The 27,148-nt window shown below is 37.2% G+C and overlaps 1 protein-coding gene across 1 annotated transcript in view; it reads right to left on the reverse strand.

Moving 5' to 3' along the window:
* FANCM (FA complementation group M) overlaps nucleotides 1-26,682 on the reverse strand; it is a 64,539-nt gene extending 37,857 nt beyond the window's left edge. The window contains exons 1-9 of the mRNA XM_044230210.1: nucleotides 25,749-26,682; nucleotides 24,785-24,957; nucleotides 22,064-22,141; nucleotides 19,482-19,640; nucleotides 13,001-13,132; nucleotides 10,234-10,366; nucleotides 9,639-9,764; nucleotides 8,512-8,598; nucleotides 5,356-5,540 (exon numbers count right to left, since the gene is read on the reverse strand). Coding sequence (XP_044086145.1) covers nucleotides 5,356-5,540; nucleotides 8,512-8,598; nucleotides 9,639-9,764; nucleotides 10,234-10,366; nucleotides 13,001-13,132; nucleotides 19,482-19,640; nucleotides 22,064-22,141; nucleotides 24,785-24,957; nucleotides 25,749-26,265 — 1,590 coding nt within the window. The 5' untranslated portion in view covers nucleotides 26,266-26,682. The remainder of the gene's footprint in view (nucleotides 1-5,355; nucleotides 5,541-8,511; nucleotides 8,599-9,638; nucleotides 9,765-10,233; nucleotides 10,367-13,000; nucleotides 13,133-19,481; nucleotides 19,641-22,063; nucleotides 22,142-24,784; nucleotides 24,958-25,748) is intronic.
* Between the last annotated feature and the right edge of the window lie 466 nt (nucleotides 26,683-27,148).

Below are 27,148 nucleotides of genomic sequence, written 5' to 3' on the forward strand. Positions count from 1 at the left end.
TCCCATATCGGGCTCCTTGCTCGGCAGGGAGCCTGCTTCTCCCTCTGTCTCTGCCTGCCATTCTGTCTGCCTGTGCTTGCTCTCGCTCCTTCTTTCTCTCTAACGAATAAATAAAATCTTTAAAAAAAAAAAAAAAAAAAAAACTTTAAAGGAAGGAAAACTTGCAAATTCATTTTATGAGGCCAGCATTACACTGATACTAAAACTAAAGACCACTAAAAAAGAGAACAACAGGTCAATATCCCTGATGAACATGGATGCAAAAATTCTCGATAAAATATTAGCAAACCAGATCCAAATACACATTAAAAATAATCATTAACCAGGGTGCCTGGGTGGCTCAGTGGGTTAAAGCCTCTGCCTTCGGTTCAGGCTCTCTGCCCAGTGGAGAGCCTCCTTCCCCCTCTCTCTCTTGGCCTGCCTCTCTGCCTACTTGTAATTTCTGTTTGTAAAATAAATAAATAAAAATCTTAAAAAAATACTAATAATCATTAACCATGACCAAGTGGGATTTATTCATGGGTTGCAAGGGTGTTTCAATATTTGCAAATCAATCAAATGATACATATTAGTGAAAGAAAGGATAAGAACCATATGATCCTTTCAATAGATGCAGAAAAGGATTTGACAAAAGAGACAAAGTACAGCACCCATTGATGATAAAAACCCTCAACAACATAGGTTTAGAGGAAATATACATCAACATAACAAATGCCATCTATGAAAACCCCACAGCTAATATTATCCTGAATGGGGAAGAATTGAGAGCTTTTCCTCTATGGTCAGGAACAAACAGGGATGTCCACTTTTGCCTCTGTTATTTAACATACTAGCCTCACAAATCAGATGTCTAACAACAACAACAAAAAAATAAAAGGCATCCAAATTGGCAAGGAAGAACTCAAACTTAAACTACTTGCAAAGAATATTTATTCTATACAGAAATGCCAAAGCCTGCACTAAAAAACTGCTAGAACTGATAAATAATTTCAGCAAAGTTGTAGAATACAAAATCAATATACAGAAATCTGTTGCATTTCCATACACCAGTAATGAAGCAGCAAAAAGAGAAATTAAGGAATCAGTCCCATTTACAATTGCAGCAAAAACCATAAGATACCTAAGGATGGATCTAACAAAAGAGGTGAAAAGAAGACCTGTACTCTGAAAACTATAAAATGCTGATGAAATAAACTGAAGCTGACACAAAGAAATAGAAAAAATTCCATGCTCTTGGATTAGAACAAAGATTGTTAAAATGTCAATACTACCCAAAGCAATCTATACATTTAATGCAATCCCTATAAAAATACCAACAGCATTTTTCACAGGGCTAAAACGAACAACCCTACAATCTGTATGGAAGAACAAAAGATCCTGAATAGCCAAAGCAATCTTGAAAAAGAAAAGTAAAGTTGGAGGTATCACAATTCTGTACTTCAAGTTATTTTACCAAGTTGTAATGATCAAAACAGTATGGTACTGGCACAGAAACAGACAAGAGATCAGTGGAACAGAAGAGAAAACCCAGAAATAAGCCCACAACTATATGGTCAATTAATATTTGACAAAGCAGTAAAGAATAACCAACAGGACAAAGACAATCTTTTCAACAAATGTTGGGAAAACTGGACCACTTTTTATACCACACAGAAAAACAAATTCAAAATGGATCTGAAATCAAGAGGAGAATATAGGCAGTATCCTCTTTGACACTGGCTATAGCAACTTCTTCTGAGGCAAGGGAAATAAAAGCAAAAATAAACTATTGGGACTACATCAAAATAAAAAGCTTCTACATAGCAAAGGAAACAATCAACAAAACTAAAAGGCAAAATACCTAAGGGAAGGTATTTTCAAATGACAGGTGTGATAAACGGTTAATACCCAAAATACATAAGAAACGGAAAACTCAACATCCAAAAAATGAACAACCCAATTTAAAAACTGGCATGAATAGACATGTCAAAAGAAGACATCAAAATGGCTAACATACTTGAAAAGATGCTCAACATCACTGACCATCAGAAAAATACAAATCAGGGGTGCCTGGGTGGGTTAGTTAGTTAAGTGATTGCCTTCGGCTCAGGTCATCATCCCAGTGTCCTGGGATCAAGCCCCACATGGGGCTCCCTGCTCAGTGGGGAGCCTGCTTCTGTCTCTCCCTCTGCTGCTCTCTCTGCTTATGTCTCTCGTTCTGTCAAATAAATAAATAAAATCTTTAAAAAAAAAAAAGAAAATACAATTCAAAACTACAATGAGACACCACCTTACAACTGTCAGAATGGCTAAAGTCAACAACACAAGAGACAACAGTTACTGACCAGGATGGGGAAAAAAAGGAACACTGGTGCACTGTTGGTGGGAATGCAAATTGGTATAGCCACTGTGGAAAACGGTATGGAGGTTCCTCAAAAAGTTAAAAATAGAACTACCCTATGATCCAGCAATTGTACTGCTAGGTATTTACCCAACGAATACAATAACACTAATTCAAAGGGATACATATATCCTTATGTTTATAGCACATTAACTATAATAACCAAATTATGGAAACAGCCCAAGTGTCTATTGACTGACAAATGGATAAATAAGAGGTCATATATACACACAATGGAATATTAGTCATCCATAAAAGAGAATGAAATCTTTCCATTTGTATGGACATGGATGGAGCTAAAGAGTATTATGCTATGTGAAATAAATCAGTCAGAGAAAGACATGTACCACTATGATTTCACTCATATGTGGAATTTAAGAAACAAAAATGAGGAATGCCTGGGTGGTTTAGTCGATTAAATGTCTGACTTTGATTTGGGCTCAGGTCATGATCTCAGGGTCCTCAGACTGACCCCTACATTGGGATCCATGCTCAGTGAGGATTCTGAGGATTCTGCTTATCCTTCTCCCTCCCCCAGCATGCTCTCACTCTCTCTCAAATAAATAAATTAATTAAATCAAAAACAAAACAAAACAAAACAAAAATTACCAAAGGGGGGAAAAAAAGAGGAGAGGCAAACCAAGAAACAGACTCTTAACTATAGAGAAGACATGGTTACCCGAGGGGAGACAGGTAGGGGGATAGCTAAAGTAAGTGATGGGGCTTAAGAAAGGCACTTCAGCTGTGAGCTTACCATCAACAGATGAATGGATCAAGAAGATGTGGTATATATACACAATGGAATACTATGCAGCCATCAAAAGAAATGAAATCTTGCCATTTGCGACAACATGGGATGGAACTAGAGCGTATCATGCTTAGCGAAATAAGTCAAGAGGAGAAAGAGAAAGACAACTATCATATGATTTCCCTGATATGAGGAAGTGGTGATGCAACATGGGGGCTTAAGTGGGTAGGAGAAGAATAAATGAAACAAGATGGGATTGGGAGGGAGACAAACCATAAGTGACTCTTAATCTCACAAAACAAACTGAGGGTTGCTGGGGGGAGGGGTGTTGGGAGAAGGGGGGGTGGGGTTATGGACATTGGGGAGGGTATGTGCTTTGGGGAGTGCTGTGAAGTGTGTAAACCTGGTGATTCACAGACCTGTACCCCTGGGGATAAAAATATATGTTTATAAAAAATTAAAAAATTTAAAAAAAAAATAACAAAAAAAAAAAAGAAAAAGAAAGGCACTTGTGTGACAAGCACTGGGTGTTGTATGGAAGTGTTGAATCACTATAATGTGAAACTACTATCACACTCTATATTAACCGAAATTTAAAGAACTTTTTTTTTTTATAAAAAATGGAAATGACTTATAAAGTTCTAAAGGATCTGGCCCCTACTTCCTCCCTGACTTTATCTCCTTTTTCTAAATAAGTGAATAATATAAGTACAACTATTTCCACAAAAGCTTATTTTAGAATAAAACTTCTCTAAGGAAAGCAATTATTGCAGGAATAATAAAAAGGGTTGTTATCTGGCCTACATAAAAATATTATTGATATAAGTGAGGAAAGGACAAAGTCAATATAAAATCAATAAGGTTTCTTATGGTACCTGACAAACTCAGGAAATAATGATTTTAGGTAATATCAAAACTGACCAGAGATTAGGCTGGGTACTATTAGTATCTCAAAATGCTTAACACCCCAGACAAAAATCCACTTCATTTTTCGTTTAAATATAAATGTTAGAAGTAGTAATAATAACCTGCTAGATATCCGAACCTTTTAAAATACATATAATCAGATTTGAGATGGGTAAAGGTATTCTTTTGCTGACCCAGGAAGACCTCTTAGACTGTCCTCACCAGGTAACAGTCAGCTTAAACAGACTCTTCTAAGTGCGATGAGGACTGGTATAAAAGACACTTAAAGAACAGGATTCTTCTTACTAATGTTTACAAAATCAAGATCTGTCAAAAGTAATTAGATATTAAAGACAACCTAATTGTCATTGACCATTGAAATGTAGACTACAGCTAATCTTCAAAAACTTGTATACAGTTTAAAAAAATCAATAGTCTAAAATTTCCACACACACACACAAAATACAGCCCTTAGAAAACTTATGACTCTTATTCAGAGCATAAATGAATATTTTTTTTTCTTTTTTTCTAAGAGAGAGCACGTGGGGTTGAGGGGAGTGGACACAGTGGTAGAGGGAAAGAGACACTCCATGCCCAGCACAAAACCTGATATAGAGCTCGATCTCATGACTCTGAGACCATAATCGGAACCAAAATCAAGAGTCAGAAGCTTAACAACTGGTCATATTTTAACAACTGGCCATATTTTTACATGTTTCTTTCTTTCATTTTTTCTCCACACCCAGCATGGTGCCCAGTGCAGAGCTTGAACTCAGGACCCTGAAATTGATACCTGAAGTGAGATCAAGAATCAGACACTTAACCAACGGAGCCACTCAGGCAGCCCACCAATGACATTTTTAAATTCAGATTTTTAAATAATAGAAAAAAGAAATAAGGTCATTATTTCTTTAGAATATATAAGAAACATGACTTAAAAAAATGTAAACATTTACTGAAGGCTCTACAGTATGATTTCATTTAATGCTCACAACAACTACAAGAAGTATATTTACAGATAAGGAAAAATGAGGCACAAGAAGCAAAGAAAACTTTCAAGTGGTAGGGCCAGGATTCCAATCTAAGTAGTATGATTTCAGAGCCATTCTGCTTAACCACTGTAGATTACCTTACTTGAAGAAAGTCTCAAAACCACAAAGCATTCTTTGATCTTTCAAAATATGCCTATGTTTATTTTTATGTCTACTATAAAATTATTTTTTAAGAAGTAGCTGATTGAGCAATGAGTTAAAACAAGAGGCATCCGTACAAAGCTAAAATCAATTTTATTTTAGTCTTCATCATCTCCAAAAGTAATTACCTCCAGTTGCTCCTTCTGGGTAAATCCCTTCACGCTTTTCCCTGAGGCATGGCCAACAAAAGTCATCACTCTAATGACTGGCTGATGCTGTAAAAGCATTTCTGCAATTTCTTGAACACTATCTCGAAACGAAGAGAAGATCATAACCCTGGTCTCATCACATTTCTTTTCAGAGGTGTTTTGAGCTATAAAACCAAAAAATACTTCAATTACAACTTTTTGTTAAAGCATATGCCCAAGAATTATTTCAAGACAACCCTGAAACTTACACGAATGAATTTGTTTCAAAAAAAGTAATTTCAGATATCTTAAAACTTTGCTGGTTTTCTTCCTGGTAATTTTAATACTCTTAGCTTCCTATGTCTCATTGGCTGTCATAATAAAATCCTAAACAAATCAAATAAAAATTACCTGAGTCATTTTTAACCAGTCCAATTCATGCATGATGCCAGTTATTCTCCTTTACCTTCTAAGTCAGAATCCCAGAACTGTAGTGCTCCCACTAATTTCATATATATTTCCTTTTCTTTTTGTCCAGTAAAAGCACTCTCAATCCAGGCCATGGGATTCTGCCCCTGAACCTGTGATATTTTCAAATTCTCCAAGGATAACTATAGAATACCTCCTATAGTCAATCACAAAGCTGATCTCAAGGTCTCTGTGCTTGGGAGGCAACAAAATACACAAGAACATGATCTTTGAAGGTGGGCCACTTAACTCTCTGGGGGATGTGTAACCATGACAGTTAATCCTAATAAGCTTTAATTTCTTCGTATCTAAAATGAATGGAATATAAAGTATATGGACTTGCCCATAGCAATTGGTTAATAATTGCACACACCAATTGCAAAAACAATTGGTTAATAATTGAAAGTTGTATGGGTTTTTTGTATGTTTTATTTTTAAGCTTTCCTATGATATCTATTAATTAATCTTTATGTGCATGCCAGGGACTGCACTAAGCATTTTACATATTAACTCATTTAGTCTTCATAACAACCCTACAAATTAAATGACTTAATATATGTAAAGTTGATTCACAATACCTAAGGAAAGAGCAAGAGCTGTTGCAAAAATTATTCTAGATAAACCTCCTTTAAATTATCAAGCCTCTGCATCTGACCAACTCCTGACCAACTGCTACTTTCAATGCAAACCCTATCACCTTCAACTGGCTACAGCCTGCCTTTCTACCTCCATTCTACTGAAGGTCCTCTACCAAAGTCTCAATAACTTCCATATTGCCAAATCGATTGTCACTTTTTAGTTCATTTTACCACAAATCTCAGCAGAATCTAACCCAGTCCACTCCTTCCTACTGAAATAGTCTCTTTCTGAAGCTTCTCTGCCATTCACTTATCCATCTTTCTTAACCTCTTTGGTGGATTTTTCCTCTTCTTCTTCTTTTTTTTTTTTTTTTTTTTTAGATTTTATTTTTAAGTAACCCCTACACCCAATGTAGGGCTTAAACTCACAACCCCAAGACCAAGAGTCACATGCTCAGCCAATTAAGCCAGCCAGGTACCCCTCCTCTAAACTGTAAATGCTGGTATTCTTCAGGACTACATTCTGGGTCCTCTCATCTCTAAACTGTATTCCTGGTAATGTGATCATAACCATTCCTGAAACTTTAAATATTATCTTTATGCTGTGATTTCAAAATTTATTCATATATATGTGAAGAGATTAAAAATAGCCTGGGGACACCTGGGTGGCTCAGCCAATTAAGTGGCTGCATTTCACTCAGGTCATGATACTTAGGTCCTGGGATCAAGTCCCGCATCAGGCTTCTTTCTTAGTGGGGAGCCTGCTTCTCCTTCTGTCTGCCACTCCCCCTGCTTGTGCTCACTTTCTCAATCTCTATCTCTCTCTGATTAAAAAAAAAAAAAAAGGCAAAAAAAAGCCAAGACCATTCTTCTGAGATCCAGATTCACTTGTTCAATGCTTACACATCTCCACCCAGATCTATCAAAAGCATCTAAATCTGTTTGCTCTTTCTTCTGTATGCTGTTCTTGATTTTTTCTTGGTTCATGTAATTATTCAAAACATACACACACACTCATGGGTTTCTTTTTTTTCCTTCATATCCTAAGTCTAATCTATCAGCAAATACTGTTGGCTCCAAATTCAAAATATCTCTAGAATCTATAATCACTTAGCATCTCCACTACTACTTTCTTGGTACAAGCTACCATCAACTGTTATCTTTTTAAACTATGACTATAGGCTCCTAAGTGGCTAATGTTGACACTCGGCAAAAGCTACCAGAGTGATCTTTTAAAAATGTAAGTCAGATAACATCACTCTACTGCTCTAAATGTCCCTATAATGATTTCACAAAGCATAAACATTTATAGAATAAAAACCAAAGTCTTGACTTGGCCTATAAGCCATATATGATCTGGCCCCTGGCTACCTCTTCAATCTTCGCCTAAACCAATCTTACCCTCATTATACTACTTCAGTGGCATTGTTTGTTTACTGATCCTTAATCATATCAAACACCCCACTGCCTCAGGGACTTTGAATCTTCTATTCTCTCTGCCTGGTATGATCAACCCCTAAAAATCCACAAGTCTTGCTCCCTCACTTCCATCAAGTAACAGCTCAAACATCACCCTAGAGACAGTCTTTCCCTAATACCCTATGTAAAATAGCACTCCTTACCCATTTTACTTTTCCCCACCATTATATTATTATACATTGCTTTACTGTCTGCTTGCCTTCTATTTTCCCAGACTTCATTTTCTTTTTCATGGACTACTTTATTCTTAGCTTTTTGACCATTTCCCTTGTCCCACACTCCCAAAATTTATTAAAGCTTCTTTTTTAGGTTTATTATCCAGAATAATTAAAAGCCTATCTTCTCGGGGGCCTGGGTGGCTCAGTGGGTTAAGCCGCTGCCTTCGGCTCAGGTCATGATCTCAGGGTCCTGGGATCAAGTCCCGCATCGGGCTCTCTGCTCAGCAGGGAGCCTGCTTCCTCCTCTCTCTCTCTGCCTGCCTCTCTGCCTACTTGTGATCTCTCTCTGTCAAATAAATAAATAAAATCTTTATTAAAAAAAAAAAAAAAAAAAGCCTATCTTCTCCATAAAGTGTGACCACAAAGCTCTTTCAGTAGCTTTGTCTTGACTTGAAGCTACAAACATGACTTACCATTCCATGACTTGAAGTGTTCAACTACAACTTCTTCTAATTTCTTTAACTTTGGATGACTATAAAAAAAATTTTTATCTTTATCTCCTACAACAACAAAAAAAACACCAAAAAATTGTTACATATTTCCCATTCAATTACATTAATGTATTTTAATTATCCTTTTCAAAATAGATTTGTTGGGGGCACCTGGGCGGCTCAGTGGGTTAAGCCTCTGCCTTCTGCTAAGGTCATGATCTCAGGGTCCTAGGATTGAGACCCGCATCGGGCTCTCTGCTTAGCAGGGAGCCTGCTTCCCCTACCCCCGCCCCCGCCCCGCCTGCCTCTCTGCCCACTTGTGATCTCTCTCTCTGTCAAATAAATAAACAAAATCTTAAAAAAAAAAAAAAAATGGATTTGTTGGGATGCCTGGGTGGCTCAGTCAGTTAAGCATTTGCCTTTGGCTCAGATCATGATCTTAGGGTCCTGGGAACAAGGACTGGTTGGCTCTCTGCTCAGTGGGGAGTCTGCTTCTCCCCCAAATCATGCTCATGCTCTTTTTCTCTCAGATAAATAAAATCTTCAAAATAGATTTAACTTTTTTTCTATTCATTTAAGTAAGTAGCATCTGTGTAGCACATAAGCCCTACCATAAAATAAACTTTGAATTTTTCTTTAGAGACTTATCTATTTACTTATTTTAGGGGTAGAAAGAGAGAGAGTAAGGGAGAGAATCTCCAGCAGATTCTCCACTAAGTATGAAGCCCAGCATGGGGTTCAATCCTACAATCCTGAGATCATGACCTAAATGGAAATCAAGAATAAGATGCTCAACTGACTAAGCCACCCAAGCACCCCTGAATTTTTACTGTAATTTCATTCTGAAAGAGAATCCAAATGAAATCAGCAGCAAAGTAGAAGGGAAAAGTATGTATTTAGTTAAGTTATAAATCAGTTTTTGGTATATATTTAAAGTTTACAAATTTGGAATATATATTTATCGTAACTTAAGGAATAAAATCTTTAAGCATTTAACAGCCCTGTTGCTATAGAAAGAAGTAATGATAGATACATGGCTCGATGGAGCAAAATTTCAAAATCAATCTTATAAAGAGAAATAACATAAAATTTTAAAAGAAAAACCACACCTTTTTGGATAGTAGAAAAGCCATTTGCTGAAGTACCACGTGTATATGCAAACATGCACTCTAGATGATTATAGAGTTTCATGAAGTCCTCATTTCGGCCAAGTTCATTTTTTGTCCGAGTCATTCCTTCAGAAATTAGGAAAAGATTTTCCAAATTAATAAATATAATAGCAAAATTAATCAAAATTATTTATTAAAAGAAATTACACTTTAGCAATAAATACAAACTTTTCTAATTCAAACATGAAAGCCATCAACTATTTCCAGCTCCACATTCACATTTGTATTAATGAATTACTTGCTTTTTATCACCAATTTAGCAAAACCAAAAAGGCATAATCATTTTTTACGTAATTATTTATTAGCTTTTTGTTGTTTTGGAAATTGTTCTGTTTGTTTTTCTCTAGGCCCAAAGGACTGCTCAAATTCATGATCCCAAGATCAAGAGCTACACACTACTGACTAAGTCAGCCGGGCACCCTTATTTTATTCCTTGTTAAAATAAAGCATCTTTAAGTAACCCAAACTGTTCAACACATGTTTAACCAAAATAATAATATGTCATTACTCCTTTAAATAATTTCATATAATTTACCTTTAGTTCCATCCATAATTCCACAAAGGAAGAAATATAATGACCTCATTCCCATTTGCTGCAATAATTCATAACCATGATATAAACTAATACAAATAGCAAACTCTCCCTCAATTATGCCTTGTTGTATTCCCTAGAAAAAAAAAAAGCACATATCAAATTTAACCAGAGGAAGAACTAAAGATACATGTTCTGTGTCAAACTTATCACTGTATTGAAGGTATTGAAGGTCTACCTACTGAATGTCATAGGACATAGTGCCAGTGTATTTTCCATATAAAATTTGTCACTCTTTAATTTTATTTTTTAATTCAATACAAAATTTACATTTTAAAGAGAATAAGTGATGGAGAGAAATACTTGTCATATATTTTTTCTCTTTCTAGGTAAATTATTAGCAGTATATATAGATTCCTTTTTTCTTTCTTTTTTTTTTTTTTTTTAAGATTTTATTTATTTGACAGAGAGAGATCACAAGTAGGCAGAGAGGCAGGCAGAGAGAAAGAGAGGGAGAAAGGAAAGCAGGCTCTCCGCTCAGCGGAGAGCCCGACGAGGGACTCGATCCCAGTACCCTAGGATCATGACCTGAGCCGAAGGCAGCGGCTTAACCCACTGAGCCATCCAGGTGCCCCTCCTTTTTTCTTTCAAAACTATTTAACAAGTACCTACTACATATCAAGCACAGAGATAGATATTTGGGATACAAAGGAAAATAAGTCACATAATGGCCTATGCTCATAAATGTTACTGGCACCAGAACAAAATTTAATTAGACAGTTTAACATTAACATTTAACATCAATAACATTTGACACTGTCCTAAGCACATTACTTACACAAATTCACTTAATCCTAATACCTGGAAGGTAGATTCTATGGTTTTGCCCATTTTATACACAAGAAAGCTGTAAAGCCAGTATTTGAACCCATGAAATCTGGCTCAGGGTCCTTGTGCTTTTAACCACTATTCTCAAGGAAATACAGTCTTTTTTTTTTTTTTTTTAGATTTTATTTATTTATCGAGGAGAGAGAGACAGTGAGAGAGGGAACACAAGCAGGGGCAGAGGAAGAGGGAGAAGCAGGTTTCCCGCTAAGCAGGGAACTGGATGCAGGGCTGGATCTCGGGACCCTGTGATCATGACCTGAGTCGAAGGTAGATACTTAACAACTGAGCCACCCAGGTGCCCCTACGTATTCCTTTTTTTTTTTTTTTTAATTGATTTATTTATTTTCAGAAAAACAGTATTCATTATTTTTTTCACCACACCCAGTGCTCCATGCAATCCGTGCCCTCTATAATATCCACCACCTGGTACCCCAACCTCCCATCCCCTCCCCCATGTATTCCTTTTATGAGAGCATACAGCAAGTATAACTATATGATAGGATAATTTTTATTTTTATTTATTTTTATTTTTTTAATATTTTATTTATTTATTTGACAGACAGAGATCACAAGTAGGCAGAGAGGCAGAGAGAGAGGGGGAAGCGGGCTCCCCGCTGTGCAGAGAGCCTGATGTGGGGCTCGATCCCAGGATCCCAGGACCCCAGGATCATGACCGGAGCCAAAGGCAGAGGCTTTAACCCACTGAGCCACCCAGGCGCCCTATGATAGGATAATTTTTAAAAGAGACCACTGAGAATAAGTTTTTTTTTTTTTTTAAGATTTTATTTATTTATTTGACAGAGAAAGATCACAAGTAGGCAGAGAGAGAGAGAGGAGGAGGAAGCAGGCTCCCTGCTGAGCAGAGAGCCCGATGCGGGACTCGATCCCAGGACCCTGAGATCATGACCTGAGCCGAAGGCAGCGGCTTAACCCATTGAGCCACCCAGGCGCCCTGAGAATAAGTTTTAATTATTTTCCTTTATTAAAGATAAAGACTGTATTATTCTCTACCTTACATCTTTAGTAGCATTTAATTTCAGTAATAGTCATTTTAAAGATCTGCAGGGTAGTGATAAATGACCTAAAATGGCACCGCAATTACCTAAACCAACTTTCTGCAAAATACAAACTCTCTTAAGTAAGATCAAGTTCAGAAGGTTTAGATTTAATATCTAAAATTTCAATGAACATTTAATGACTAGCAGAAATTAAAACACTTTATTAAAGTTTAGTATAATATACTCTAATTTTACAGAAAATGTTCCCTTAGTGGTTCCCTAGATACTACAAGATAAAGTCTACATTTCTCGGTGTAAAATCTAGGCTTACAACCTAGATTATCTATCATATCTGACTTTCTTAATCTTTTACCTCAGCTACATTGGTTTGTTCACTGACTCCTTCATACCTTCATTCAATTGCCTCTGTTCTTTTGCAGATGCATTATCTCTCAGTTCAAAGAATGACTCAGTGCTTTTTTGCTTATGAGCATCTCTTCTGATTTTGGACCTACCTTGATGGTTTGTTCCTATCCATCTATTGTTTTTTCCTAGGAAGACTGGAAATAAGAAGCTTACTATGATGCTTCCTCCAGCCTCTACTATCAAGAGTTAAGACTAGTTATAAAAGTCTACCCCCCTCATGGCACTAACAGAAATGAACTAAAATACCAAGTCTTTATTAAAAGTTAGAAGATAAAATTATCTTAATTCAAAGCATTAAAGCATATTTTTGCTAACTTTTTCATGCTTTTTATAAACTATATAAATCATATCTGAATTCTTGATGAGTTAATATATATCCAAAAAATCATTATTTACATTTTATCTTGGGTCTAAACAAAAACTTAACCTCTCTTCAAAATTAATTAAAATATACCTACCACAATATTTGGAGATGGATTTTTCCTAAATTGATCTCTTGCCAAAATTATCTGGTATTTTGTTAGATTGGGGATATCCCTTCTCATCAAAACATTCTTCTGAATCAAAGAACCGGCAAATGCCTCCAAAACCTGCAAATTTCAGTGAAATTTAGTTTAAGCTTAAAGTCCTTTTTCAAATACATTTTCTCACATATTAAAATGGAAGTTACATATTGAGTAAAGTTGGTCTTAAAATAATTTTTTTTTAAAGATTTTATTTATTTATTTGATAGAGAGAGATCACAAGTAGGCAGAGAGGCAGGCAGAGAGAGAGAGAGGAGGAAGCAGGCTCCCTGCAGAGCAGAGAGCCCAATGCGGGACTCGATCCCAGGACCCTGAGATCATGACCTGAGCCGAAGGCAGCGGCTTAACCCACTGAGCCACCCAGGCACCCTTAAAATAATTTTTTTTAAAGATTTTATTTGATGGAGAGAGACCACAACAGAGAGGGAACACAAGCAGGGGGTGGTGAGAGAGGGAGAAGCAGGCGTTCCACTGAGCAGAGAGCCTGATGTGGGGCTCGATCCCAGGACCCTGGGATTATGACCCAAGCCAAAGGCAGACGCCTAACGACTGAGCCACCCAGGTGCCACTTAAAATAAATTTTCAAGTAAACACACAAAATAACAACAAAACTTAAGAGTACTTAACATTTATCCCCAGATTATATCTATTTGAAGAGTCAGCACAAGTAACTATTGCCTCCAAATATAATTCAAGAACATATGTGCTTATCTGTGTATTTCTTAATTCCCCTCCCTTCCTCACCTACACATGCTATAATCTAAGCACAATGAATAAAGAACCTTTGATTTCTCAATGCTGCATCTTCAATATGAAGAACAAAGTCTAGCATATAGGTAAATATTTGTAGTCTTGCTGATTAAATCAAAATGTCTTGAGTACATTCAATTTGATTTGTTGATTCATTCTTTCAAGAAATAATAAGCATCTACTATATGTCAAGCATTGTTCCAAAGGCTAGAAATTTGTAGCTGAGACAAATGAAGTTGCTACTTTCATAAAGTTTATATCCAATGAAGGGAAGCAAAGAATAATGAGTGAATAAAGAGAGCTTCTGTTACAATAAATGCATTTAAGAACCCGAAACACAGTAATACTATAGAGTTCTAGAGGAAAATGGAGTCACTATTAAGTAAGGTAAACAAAGATGGTATCTCTGGAGAGGTAATATTTGAGTTGACGTCTGAATGATGACAAGTTCTGAGGACAGAGCATATCAGGCATTGGAAATGTGGAAATGCCTAATGCAGGATGAGCTTGATGGCACAGTGAATGAAAATAGAGACCTAGGGATGAACTCCTAGTACAGCAATGTGTAATTAACAGTTTAAATTTTTGCCTAATTATATTTCCTAAAATAGGGCTTTTTAGTAGTTTTATTTTTCATTCCTTCCAGTTTTGTTGATCTTATCACCTACAGAACCATCCAAAAGCATCAATAAGGGGCACCTGGGTGGCTCAGTGGGTTAAAGCCTCTGCCTTCAGCTCAGGTCATGTCCAGGGTCCTGGGATCGAGCCCCAGGCTCTCTGCTCAGCAGGGAGCCTGCTTCCTCCTCTCTCTCTCTCTGCCTGCCTCTCTGCCTACTTGTGATGTCTGTCAAATAAATAAATAAAAAATCTTTAAAAAACAACAACAACAAAAAAACAAAAGCATCAATAAAATGAAATGCCTATATTTGTTTATACAAATTATAATTTTTATATCCTTATAAATGGAATGATTTTAATCATGACAAAATGTACTAGTATAAAGGAGATGATTTTTATATCAAAAAGCTTCTGGAGATGCCTGATTGGCTCAGTCCTCAGAAGAGCATGTCACCCTTTTTTTTTTTTTTTTTTTTTAGTATTTTATTTATTTGACAGGGAGAGACAGCAAGAGAGGGAACACAAGCAGGGGGAATGGAAAATGGAGAAGCAGGCTTCCCACTGAGCAGGGAGCCCAAAGAGGGGCTTAATCCCAGGGCCCTGGGAGTATAACCTGAGGGGAAGGCAGACACTTAACAACTAAGTCACCCAGGTGCCCCAGAAGAGCTTGTGGTTCCTGATCTTGGTGTCATGAGTTCAAGCTTCAAGTTGGGCAAAGAGTTTACTTAAAATAATTAATTAAATAAAATAACTTTTTATTATATTTATTTATTTAATTATTTTATTTATTTTATGTTATTTCTTATTTTATATTTATATCTATATTTATATATTTTATTTATATTTAATATTTACATATTTTATATTTATAAAAATCATATTTATATAAATATTTATATATTTATATTTACTTTATTTTTTATTTATTTTATTTATTTATTTATTTTATTTATTTGGCAGGCAGAGATCACAAATAGGCAGAGAGGCAGGCAGAGAGAGAGAGAGAGAAGCAGGCTTCCTGCTGAGCATAGAGCCTGATGCAGGGCTCGATCCCAGGACCCTGGGATCATGACCTGAGCCAAAGGCAGAGGCTTTAACCCACTGAGCTACCTAGGCACTCCAATAAAATAAATTTTAAAAGAAAGCTCTGCATTACAATGAAAACCATCAACGAAATGAAAAGCCAACCTACTGAATTAGAGAAGATAGATATTTGCAAACAACATATCTGATAAGGGGTTAATATCCAAAATATTTAAGAGCTTATAAAATTCAACACCAAAAAGAGATCTGATTTAAAAAATGAGCAGAGGGGTCCCTGGGTGGCTCCGTAAATTAAGCAGCTGCCTTCGGCTCAGGTCATAATCCCAGGATCCTGGAATGGAGCCTCATGTTGGGTTCCCTGCTCAGCAGGGAGTCAGCTTCTCCCTCTCCATCTGTCCCTCCCCTAACTTGTGCACATGATCTCTCTCTCTCTAATAAATAAATACATAAAATCTTTAAAAAAAATAAATAAAAAACGAGCAGAGGACCTGAATAGACATTTTTCCAAAGATGATATTCAGATGGCCAACAGAGAAGAAAAGATGCTCAATACCACTCATCACCAGCATCAGGGAAATGCAAATCAAAACCACAATGAGATATCACCTCACACCTGTCAGAATGGCTAAAATAAAAAAGATGAGAAATAACAAGTGTTGGTGAGAATATGGAGAAAAAGAACCCTTATACCGTGTTGCTGGGAATGTAAATTGGTAAAGCAACTGTAGAAAACAGCATGGAGTTTCCTCAAAAAATTAAAGCAGAACTACTACATGACCCAATAATTTCACTACTATGTATTTACCCAAAGAAAATGAAAACACTAGTTTTAAAAGATACATGCACCCTTATGTTTATTGCATTATTTACAAGAGCCAAGATGTGGAAGCAACCCAAGTGTCCATCAGTAGACAAACTGATAAGGAAAACATGGTGTGTATATATAGATAGATATACACAATGGAAGATTACAGTAAAAAAAGGGACAAAATCATGCCATTTGTGACAACATGGTTAGACCTAGAGGTTATTATAAGTGAAATTAGTGAGACAGCGAAAGACAAATACCATAGGATTTTACTCATATGTGAAATCTAAAAAAAAAAAAAAAAAAAGCCCAATGAATAAGCAAGAAAACAAAAAGCAGAATCAGACCTATAAATACAGAGACAAAATAATGGTTGCCAGAGGGGAGGAGGTTGAGAAAATAGGTGAAGGGAAGTGGGAAATACAGGCTTCCGGTTATGGAATGAGTAAATCCCAGGAATAAAAGGTACAGCATAGGGAATACATTCAATGATATAGTAATGTCGTATGGTAGCTACACTGTGGTGAGCATAGCTCAATATATAAACTTGTCATATCACTATGCTGTACACCTGAAACTATTTTAACATTGTGTGCCAACTATATTTAAATTAAAAAATTGTTTTTAATATTTATTTATTTGACAGAAAGAGAGACACAAGAAGTTTGGGAAGTTGGAGAGGGAGAAGCAGGATTCCTGCCAAGCAGGGAGCCCAATGCGGGACTCGATCACAGGACGCTGGATTGTGACCTGAGCCAAAGGCAGACACTTAACAACTGAGCCACCCAGGCGCCCCAGATAGAAAAAATTTTTAATCAAAAAGGAAATGATCACGAGAAATACTTTGCCATATCTTAATAATACTTAAAATTTTGTCACAAATAATTTGAAAACAAAAATAAAGCATATTCCTATAGAACTTTTCTTTAAGAAAGACTTATTAAAGGTTAAATGATAGATGAATATTTTGGCTATCTATTCCTATATACAAAGTACTTGAAAACAGCATAAATTAAAATAACCATTTTATTTGCTCATGATTCTAATTCTTCAAGTAATAATTCAAGCATGTCACTGAGAGCTCAGGCTGAGATACTGCATTAACAATGAGCACTAATACACAGATACAGGTTTCAAATTACCATTCTTCCATAAAAGTTACAAGGATTCCTTGGAGAAATGGTTGATTCCATGGCTGGAACATGAGAAATACCAAATGAGCACAAAATATCTTGTGAGGACAGAAAGTTAAGAAGTGTTAAAAAAAAAAAAAATGCACGTCTAAAGGACACAAGGAACTCTAAAAGGCCAAAGTTGGAGCAATCTGAGCAACAAAACTCATGCTGATATCAGTATTAGATTGTAGCGGATAGGAAAAAAAAAATCTATTAGTCTCTACTGATAAAAGAATTAAATTAATAAATGAATTCTAATTAACAAACATAAAAAATTGAGAGAAAGAAGAAACCGTGATTAAGCAAACATAACAATTAACTGTAGCAAGCAATAACCATCATTGCATGCTAAAATTAGAGAGTAAATTATACTGAGAAACAGGACATTTGAGTAATCTTAAACTAACTCCCCACTGGAATTCTCTATATTATTTGGGCATATTTCCTGAAAGTCTAAAACCACTGCAAAGTAAAATGTTAAAAATAAAGTGTTAAAAATAAAAAAAGAGGGGCACCTCGGTGGCTCAGTGGGTTAAGCCTCTGCCTTTGGCTCAGGTCATGATTTCATGGTCCTGGGATCAAGCCCCATATTGGGCTCTCTGCTCAGCGGGGAGCCTGCTTATCTCTCTCTCTCTGCCTGCCCCTCTGCCTGCTTGTGATCTCTGTTTGTCAAATAAATAAATAATCTTTATTAAAAAAACAATAAGGAAAAAAAAAAAGGATTGTCAGGGCACTGCAGGGACAGCTAAACTCTGTTCTTTGATATTTGGAGCCCTGAATGGCTGAATGTTAAGTGTAATACCTCAACTAGCCATATGTTTACACCCTCGATTCTAGCTATCAACCGTTTCCTCCTTTCTCCTAAACACAGCTTAGCTGAGGTTCATCATGGCATACTTGACGTTTATCACATTCTGTGGTCAAAATCAGTCACAGAGGGGCGCCTGGGTGGCTCAGTGGGTTAAGCCGCTGCCTTCGGCTCAGGTCATGATCTCAGGGTCCTCGGATCGAGTCCCGCATCGGGCTCTCTGCTCGGCGGGGAGCCTGCTTCCTCCTCTCTCTCTCTCTCTGCCTGCCTCTCTGCCTACTTGTGATCTCTCTCTGTCAAATAAATAAATAAATAAATAATCTTAAAAAAAAAAATCAGTCACAGAGCCAGTGTAGATTAGAAGGAAAAGGAAATGGGAGGAGTGTCAAAGAATTTCCAGGCATCTTTAATCTACAACAATGAAGATATGAGAACAAGATGTTCTCCTAGCATGACACTAATTATGAACTATAGAAAAATAGTGTGTTACCTCAAATTTTTCCCATTGAAATTGATAACTGGCCAAGTAATTTCTCAAAAACTACAATATTGACATTTGGCCCAGATAATCCTTTTTTGTTGGAGGACTACTCTTGTTCATTACAGAATGTTAACCAGCATTCTTAGCCTCTACACATTAGATTTTAGTAGCAACTCTACTCTCTACCCCCTCCAGTTATGATACCCAAAAATATGTCAAGACCCCCCCTCCCCAAAAAAGACATTGCCAAATGTCACCAGGTGGAAAAAAACTGCCCTCAGTTGAGAATCAATGCTGTATAAGAGATACAGGAGGAAAAATAATGAAAATATATTTTCTTACAAAGAATCTTCTGATTAAATCTGGACTTGTTTTATAAGTGTGTTCTCTATGTGAAAATTCACTGAGCTATTCACACTTAGGTTTCGTACGCTCCTCAATTTATATGTGTGTTTTATACTGCAATTAATAGGTGTACTTTTTTAAAAAAGGCTATAATTGGCTTTAGAAATGGTCCATCATTTTGTATTTCCTCTTTAACTAATAGTAACTAACAATTAAAACATGGTACTAACTCCAAAAATTTTTAATTTCAAGTAATTTTTCAACATGCTAATTATATAAAATGATAGAACTATAGATTCTCACAGCCAAGTTCTACAAAATAAAATCTTCATTTTGTTTTTTGACATTATTTGTGAAAACCCTGAAAAGTAATAAAAATGGCTTACCTGGATATATGCCTTTTGGACGGCTGCAAGTTCTTCACCAAGGGGAACAACTAGCTTTTCAACTCGCCTTTCATGAGAATATGGCAAAATATCTGGAGAATCCTCAGAACGAAGTTCTATCTGCCCAATTCGTAGATTAGTAATAACCTGTTGAACAGCCTACACAAAATCAAGTATGTTTATAACTACATTGCACGTTAAATTTTTTAGCTTAGGTTACCACCAAAAATAAAATAGTGGTAAAATTTGAAATTCATATCATTAAACTTCTTTTTGTTTTTGTTTGTTTGTTTGTTTGTTTGTTTTTTTAAAGATTTTATTTATTTATATGTCAGAGAGAGAGGAGAGAGAGCGAGCACAGGCAGACAGAGTGGCAGGCAGAGGAAGAGGGAGAAGCAGTCTCCCTGCCGAGCAAGAAGCCCGATGTGGGACTCGATCCCAGGACTCCGGGATCATTACCTGAGCCGAAGGCAGCCGCCCAACCAACTGAGCCACCCAGGCATCCCTTCTTTTTGTTTTTAACTATAAGTCACATTAGAAGTAGTACAAGAGGAAGATAAGGCTTTAAAACATCTTTCTTTCATGCAGCCCTTCCAGCCAAGAATCCAAGAAATAAGAATATTGGTAAACATCCAACAAGTTCTTCAAACATATTTTGGACTTCTCAATGGCAGTGATATACTCCTTCCACCAACATTTAATGAAGATTCAGACAAAACAGAAGTTTTGAGGTAGCGAACTAAATCACAACCCAGATTTCCTGGTTCCCTGGCAAACACTTTTTTCCAGTGTTTTGTGTTTTATTTTTTTTTTCCCTTTGTGGGAAGAACAGAGAAACCTTTTAAAATGTGGAAACTGGGGGCGTCTGGGTGGCTCAGTGGGTTAAAGCCTCTGCCTTCGGCTCAGATCATGATCTCAGGGTCCTGGGATCGAGCCCCACATCAGGCTCTCTGCTCAGTGGGGAGCCTGCTTCCCTTCCTCTCTCTCCGCCTGCCTCACTGCCTACTTGTGATCTCTGTCTGTCAAATAAATAAATAAAATCTTTAAAAAAAAAAAAATTTTAAATTTTTTTAAAAAAATAAATAAATAGGGGCGCCTGGGTGGCTCAGTGGGTTAAGCCGCTGCCTTCGGCTCAGGTCATGATCTCAGGGTCCTGGGATCGAGTCCCACATCGGGCTTTCTGCTCGACAGGGAGCCTGCTTCCTCCTCTCTCTCTCTCTGCCTACTTGTGATCTCTCTCTGTCAAATAAATAAATAAAATCTTTAAAATAAATAAATAAATAAATAAATAAAATAAAATGTGGAAACTGGGGCGCCTGGGTGGCTCAGTGGGTTAAGCCACTGCCTTCGGCTCCGGCCATGATCTCAGGGTCCTGGGATCGAGTCCTGCATTGGGCTCTCTGCTCGGCAGGGAGCCTGCTTCCTCCTCACTCTCTCTCTCTCTCTCTCTGCCTGCCTCTATGCCTACTTATGATCTCTCTCTGTCAAATAAATAAATAAAATCTTTTTAAAATAAATAAATAAATAAATAAAATGTGGAAACTGGGAAAACATTACCTTAACCAAGTTGAGATTAACAGCAACAGTGGTAAAACAAATCAACATCATGTAGTCTCTGAACCATGCACCGAGAAAGCTACAGCATCACTTCTGGAGTATTCTTGCCAAAAATGCATAACCTCACTCCAATCATAAGAAAACATCAGACAAACCCAAACTGAGGGATATTCTACAAATAACTGGCATTTGCTCTTAAAAGCGTCAGTGTCATGGAAAACGAGAAGGCTGAGAAACTATTACAGATACGAAGGACTGAAACATGACAACTAAATGCAAGTGAGATCCTGGACCAGACCTCAGAACTGAAAAGGACAGTGGTCGGAAAACTGACAAAATTCAACTCAGGTCTACAGAGTAGTTAATAGTACTGTGCCAATGTTAATTTCCTAGTTTTGATAATTTTACTACGGTTATATGTAAACACTAGAGGAAAATGAGCAAAGGAGAGATAAGAGACTGGAATTTTTGCAAATTTTCTGGAAGTCTTAGTTCAAAATAAAACTTAAAAAAAAAAAACCAAAAAACTGAGAACTTAAACAATTTATAAAACACATATTAGGGCACCTAGGTGTCTCAGTTGGTTAAGCGTCTGCTTTCAGTTCAGGTCATGATCTCAGGGTTCTGGAATCTAGCCCTACATTGGACTCCTCGCTCAACAGGAAGCCTGATTCTCCTCCCTCTGCCCCTCCCCCGCTTTGTGCTCTCACACTTTCTAATAAATAAAATCTTTAAAAATTAATGAATAAAATAAAAAATACACTATTTCAAAAGTTAGTACTTTTAACAAACTACTTATGCATACTGACATCTAAAAACTACTAGTGAAAATTTTTTTCTTAATTAAAAAAATTAAAACTATTAATGTAGAAAATCTTCTCCAACCAAAGAAGAAAACAGAGGCATGTGTAAGAAATGTTATATCTTGATGTCAAACTAAATACTAGAATGACAAACTGATCTGGGCCTGTACAAAAGTTATTATTTTTCTTAAATGTTAAGAAATGGAAAGACATTTTACTTACCTTTATATCACTACCTGGTGTGGCACTAAGAGCCAAGATTCTAAAGTGATTTGTATATTTGACTAGTTCTCTTACAACCTTAAAAAAAGAGAAAAAGTTATTTAATTTTATCTATCCAATACAAAGTAACAGTGTTTCTGTTAAACAAGCTATTATATATGTTCCATTATCATTATTTCTTATTCAGAGTATTGATGGTCTAAGGGATGGAACTATAATATATATTTTACATATATAAATATAATACATAACCAAGTATAATATAATAAAATATAAAAATGGGAAAAAATACCAGTATGAAATTAGATCTAAAATGGAAAAAAAAATTGTTTAAGTAAAGACTTTTAAAGTCCAACTTTCCTTTTAAATTCTAACACATTTTCTCAGTGGCACAAAAGCATCATTCTAGATGTTGCAATATGAATTCAACACCCACATCTGTATGATTAATATCAGATATTCCACCAAATTCCTATATGATCTTCACGAGGCCCCAATACAAGGGAAAAGGACCCTTAAGTAAACTGAATTACAGTAACAGCTCTCAAAATCCTATAGTTCTGCATTAAATATAGGAAATAGTAAAAACAGATTACCTAAAAACCGCTCTTATTTAAACCCATGTAAAGGATGATTTCAGTGAGACTCACACTGAATCTTGACCAATCTCAAAAAATATTATTTATGGACTTTCTTTTTAAAATGATATAGAACACATATTAAGATAGAACATTTTACTTACAGTCTAATTGTTCTAAGTAAAAACTGATGCAAGACAAACCCTAATAATACGTTACTTTTATCCAAGTGGGATTCTCGTGCATTTTGTAGAAGAGGAAATGGTGCTGTGTTTGTAACCCAGGAAGCTACATTCTTCATGGGATTGTTGTGCCTATTGGAATCTACGTCTATAATATTCAAGGTACCATAAACCCTCAAGGCTGCCTGGAAAATTAGTGAAATCAATGCATGCCTCTACTGTACTTCATAAAAGCATAAGTCTTATAATTAAAAAAAAAAAAGTAAGCTGCCTCAGTGGCTCAGTCAGTTGAGTGTCTGACTCTTGAATTCAGCTCAGGTCTTGATCTCAAGGTGGTGAGTTCAAGGCCCACACTGGACTCCACAACCAATCTGGAGCCTGCTTAAAAAACAAACAAACAAAAAAAAACCTCAATGCTAAAAATGTTTTGAAAATAAATGAGTTAAAGTTGCTACATATTTTGCTACATACAAAATAAATTTACAGAGTTAAAATAAAAATTTTTAAATGCCACACTCAAGCAGAAACCTTAACACACTGGATATTAATTTAACTTGGAAAGATATGAAAAAGTATATACATCCATTTCCTGCCTAAAATCAAGAGACTCTTAATCTCAGGAAACAAACTGAGGGTTGCTGGGGGGAGAGGGGGAGGGATAGCGTGGCTGGCTGGGTTATGGACATTGGGGAGGGTATGTGCTGTGTTGAGCACTGTGAAATGTGTAAGCCTAATGATTCACAGACCTGTACCATTGAGGCAAATAATACATTATAAGTTAAATTAAAAAAAAAAAAAAGGCTGTAAGCTAACAACGAAAAAAAAAAATCAATTCTAAGAAAGATAACAATTCTCCGCAAGATAACACAGAGATATAATACAATAAACTTAACTTAAACTTAAGTTCCTTAATCAGGGAAACTACAGATTCACAAACCGGCAGTAAAATTCACCCCTCTGGCACTAAATAAAATCAACTTTCCCTTCTATTCTTACTCTTTCCCTGTTATCACCAGCTCATAGTTTTACCTACCTACCATCTTTATGTTGATGATTTCCAAATCTGTATCTCTAGCTCAGAACTCTCCATTGAGATGCACTGCCCACTAGGTATCTATAGCTAGATGCCTCAAAGACAGTTCAAACTCAGCAATCTAAAGCTACCGTCATTATCTTTCCACAATACCCCAAATCTTCTGTGCATCCATAAGTCTCCGTTGGTGCTCCTCATTACACCAACATCCTCACAGTCTTCCAAGTCAGAAACCTGTGAAGGAGTCATCCTAAATTTCTCCTCTCCCACACTGTACACCCTGCTTTTAGCCCTCTCTCTTCTAATCTCTTTTAAATCTCAAGTATCACCCCAGGTAAACATTTTTAAATGAGTCTCCACCACCCATATCCCCTATGTCCTACAAAGAGCATTCAAACTGCTAGCCATAATAGGCAAATGCCTTCATGACCTTGACCTTAAGTTCTTCTCCAGCCAATCCCACCTCTTCACCTTTATAATTCATATTTATGTAGTACATAACTAGAAGGCACTGTTAGGTAGATTGCACACATTATTTCATTCAATCTTGGTAACAACTCTTGACAGTTAAGTATGATTTTACCTAGCTGCCAGAGAATGACACTGCATAGCTACTACCAACTTTTGAATAATTAACTTTGTTCCAAAACTCTACCCATACCCTATTTTAGATTACTGCCTCAACCATCATCATCTATACCTGACACTTGTTAGGGATTAAAAAACAACAAAAAAAAAAAAAAAAAAAAAAAAAACCCAGGCAGCAGAGACACTGGTTTGAATGACGAAGTATTTTCTTCACTGAAATAAGGTGAGGTTTTTTTCATGATGATAACACAATCAATAACTACCATCATTAATAAGTATTCACCAAAATACTCTTTAACAGTATGTTCACAGTACAAAATACTTTTAAACGAAGTATTACCTGGCAATATGCATAGTTTCCAAGAGCTTTATGAGCTTCATCGATAACTAGACACTTTATTTCAGCAGCAGGACAAGCTCCTCTAGAAAGATCATTTACCATGACTTGAGGTGTAAGAAAAAGGACTCTCTTACTGTGCCATATTTCCTTCCTGGTGAAAGCCTGAGTAGATCCTGTAAACAAAAGTGACATCCTACATTCTAAATACCAGGACTGTTACCTTTAAAATATCTATAATCTAACCTAATTTCAGAATGCAGTCCTGTTTTGGTAATCTGCCTTCAGACAAGAACAATTTAACAAATCATTGAAATGTTAAATTTTAAAGCTCTGTTGTGATCCCAGTGTTAATGCTGAGACACAAATAGACTGTCTTTAGAGAATTCCTACAACATGGTGTAATAATTGAAGAAAAGCAAATTCTTCAACTGGGAAATCTTTCTGGGGAAGAAAGCCAGAAAACCTCCTGTTCACTTCTGATGGGGTATACATACAAATCGCTTCAAAGTACTCCGACAAATTACGGAGTCTCTGAAAATTGAGGAGAGCAACCCTTTTGGTGAGGGCCAAACTTGCTACAAATAGATAATGCTTTAAGAGAGAGAATGGAGTGGCACCTAGGTGGCTCAGTGGGTTAAGCCTCTGCCTTCGGTTAAGGTCATGATCTCGGGGTCATAGGATCGAATCCCACATCGGGCTCTCTGCTCAGCAGAGAGCCTGCTTCCTCCACCACCACCCCCCCACCCCCCGCCTGCCTCTCTGCCGCCTTGTGATCTCTGTCAAATAAATTAAAAAAGCTTTAAAAAAAAAAGAGAGAGAGAGAGAATGGAAAATACGGATACTGTGATCTAGGGACTATTCCTCCTGGGTTAGGAATTCCTTTGGCTCAATTTCCACCAGAATGCGTGCTTTTCCGAGTTACCCCCCCCCACTTAGTTTCAAATTAACCCATTTTCTAAGATACCTGTCATTTCGGCCATGTGGGACTGCGGAATACCCATCACTCGGTAGCAAGCCTCGATCTGCTGTGTGACCAAGGGTTTCGTGGGGGCCATGAAGACCACCTTGCCGGAAGGGAACCACCGGTAGAAATTGTACATGACCACGGCGGCAATAAAGGTCTTTCCCAAGCCGGTAGGCAGACACACCAGCGTGTTGCAGAACAGAGAGGTCCGAGCAATGTGCAGCTGGTAATCCCGCACTGGGCAATTAGTAGGGTAAATCCACAGGGAGCCCGCTGAGGTGCAGAAACCGCCATTCTCTAAACTCAGCTGCCGCTCCGCCTCATACACTGCAACCAGCAATACATCATCGTCTGACTCCCGCTGAGCCTCGGTAGCCTCTGCAGCGGGAGGAAAATGTGCCCTAGAGATGCCAGGGCTCTGAGGCCGCTCAGGTCCAGAGCCGCAACCCGGAGCTCCGGCGGGCCGAGAAATGCTTGAGCCCCACGTCTGAAAAAGTGTTCTTTGCCGCCCGCTCATTAGGATGACGACCACCAAAGGCTTCGCTCAGACGCTAGCAGTTCCAACAGCTCAACCGCCACCATTCGGATCCCCATCGGTTACCTTCGCACAAAACAGAGGAACGTGAGGGCGGGACTGCAGCCTGTTCATCTAGTTGAAAATGCCGCCACTGAGTTTGAGTCGGAAATATGATTGGCTAGCTTCCCGGAAAACCTCGAGGCCTCCCGGAGACGGATGCGCACTGTTCCGGCGTTAGTCTGAATTTCGTCCGCGGTTCAGTCTCTTCACAGACTCTAAATATAAGTTCCGTTCCCAACGATTGTGTCCCGGCCTCATTGCTAAAGTGATATTGCTTAAAATGATAAAACAAAAACAAACAAAAAACAAAACAAAACAAAAAAGACTTTGAGATCCTAGGGACAACGGATACCCATTTTTTTTGTGAATTTAACGTTATCGAGCGAGTATTTCTTATTCCTTGTTGGCTGTATTTTTAAAGATGTGAAAAGCAAAAGGGTTAGGTTGAATTAAATATCTTATTTCTTTTTCCAAGCCGAAAAAACAAAAATGCAGGGTCTCTTTTTCACAGTGTTTGGAAAGGCAGCCCATTATTTTATTATTTTTATTGTTAAGAGGGAAGCGAATGGTTTGGTCCCGCATTCGTGGGGAAATCCGAAAGCAAAAAAAGGAAGGCTTTCCCGGCTCCACCGTTACCTCTTCATAAATGATACAGAGCAGTACGCGTCGGGGTGGTATTCGTCTAGTGTAGCGAAAGCTTTCTACCTCAGGCGTGGATACAATTCCCGGCTTCTCCACCCTAAACCTTGGCAGCTTGGGGAATAGCCTCTGTACATTTGCTTCCTCGTGGACAGAGGAAGTCCACGGACCGTCAGGTTGTTTT

The sequence above is a fragment of the Neovison vison genome, chromosome 13 (assembly GCF_020171115.1).
Source record: "Neovison vison isolate M4711 chromosome 13, ASM_NN_V1, whole genome shotgun sequence".
Lineage (NCBI taxonomy): Eukaryota > Metazoa > Chordata > Mammalia > Carnivora > Mustelidae > Neogale > Neogale vison.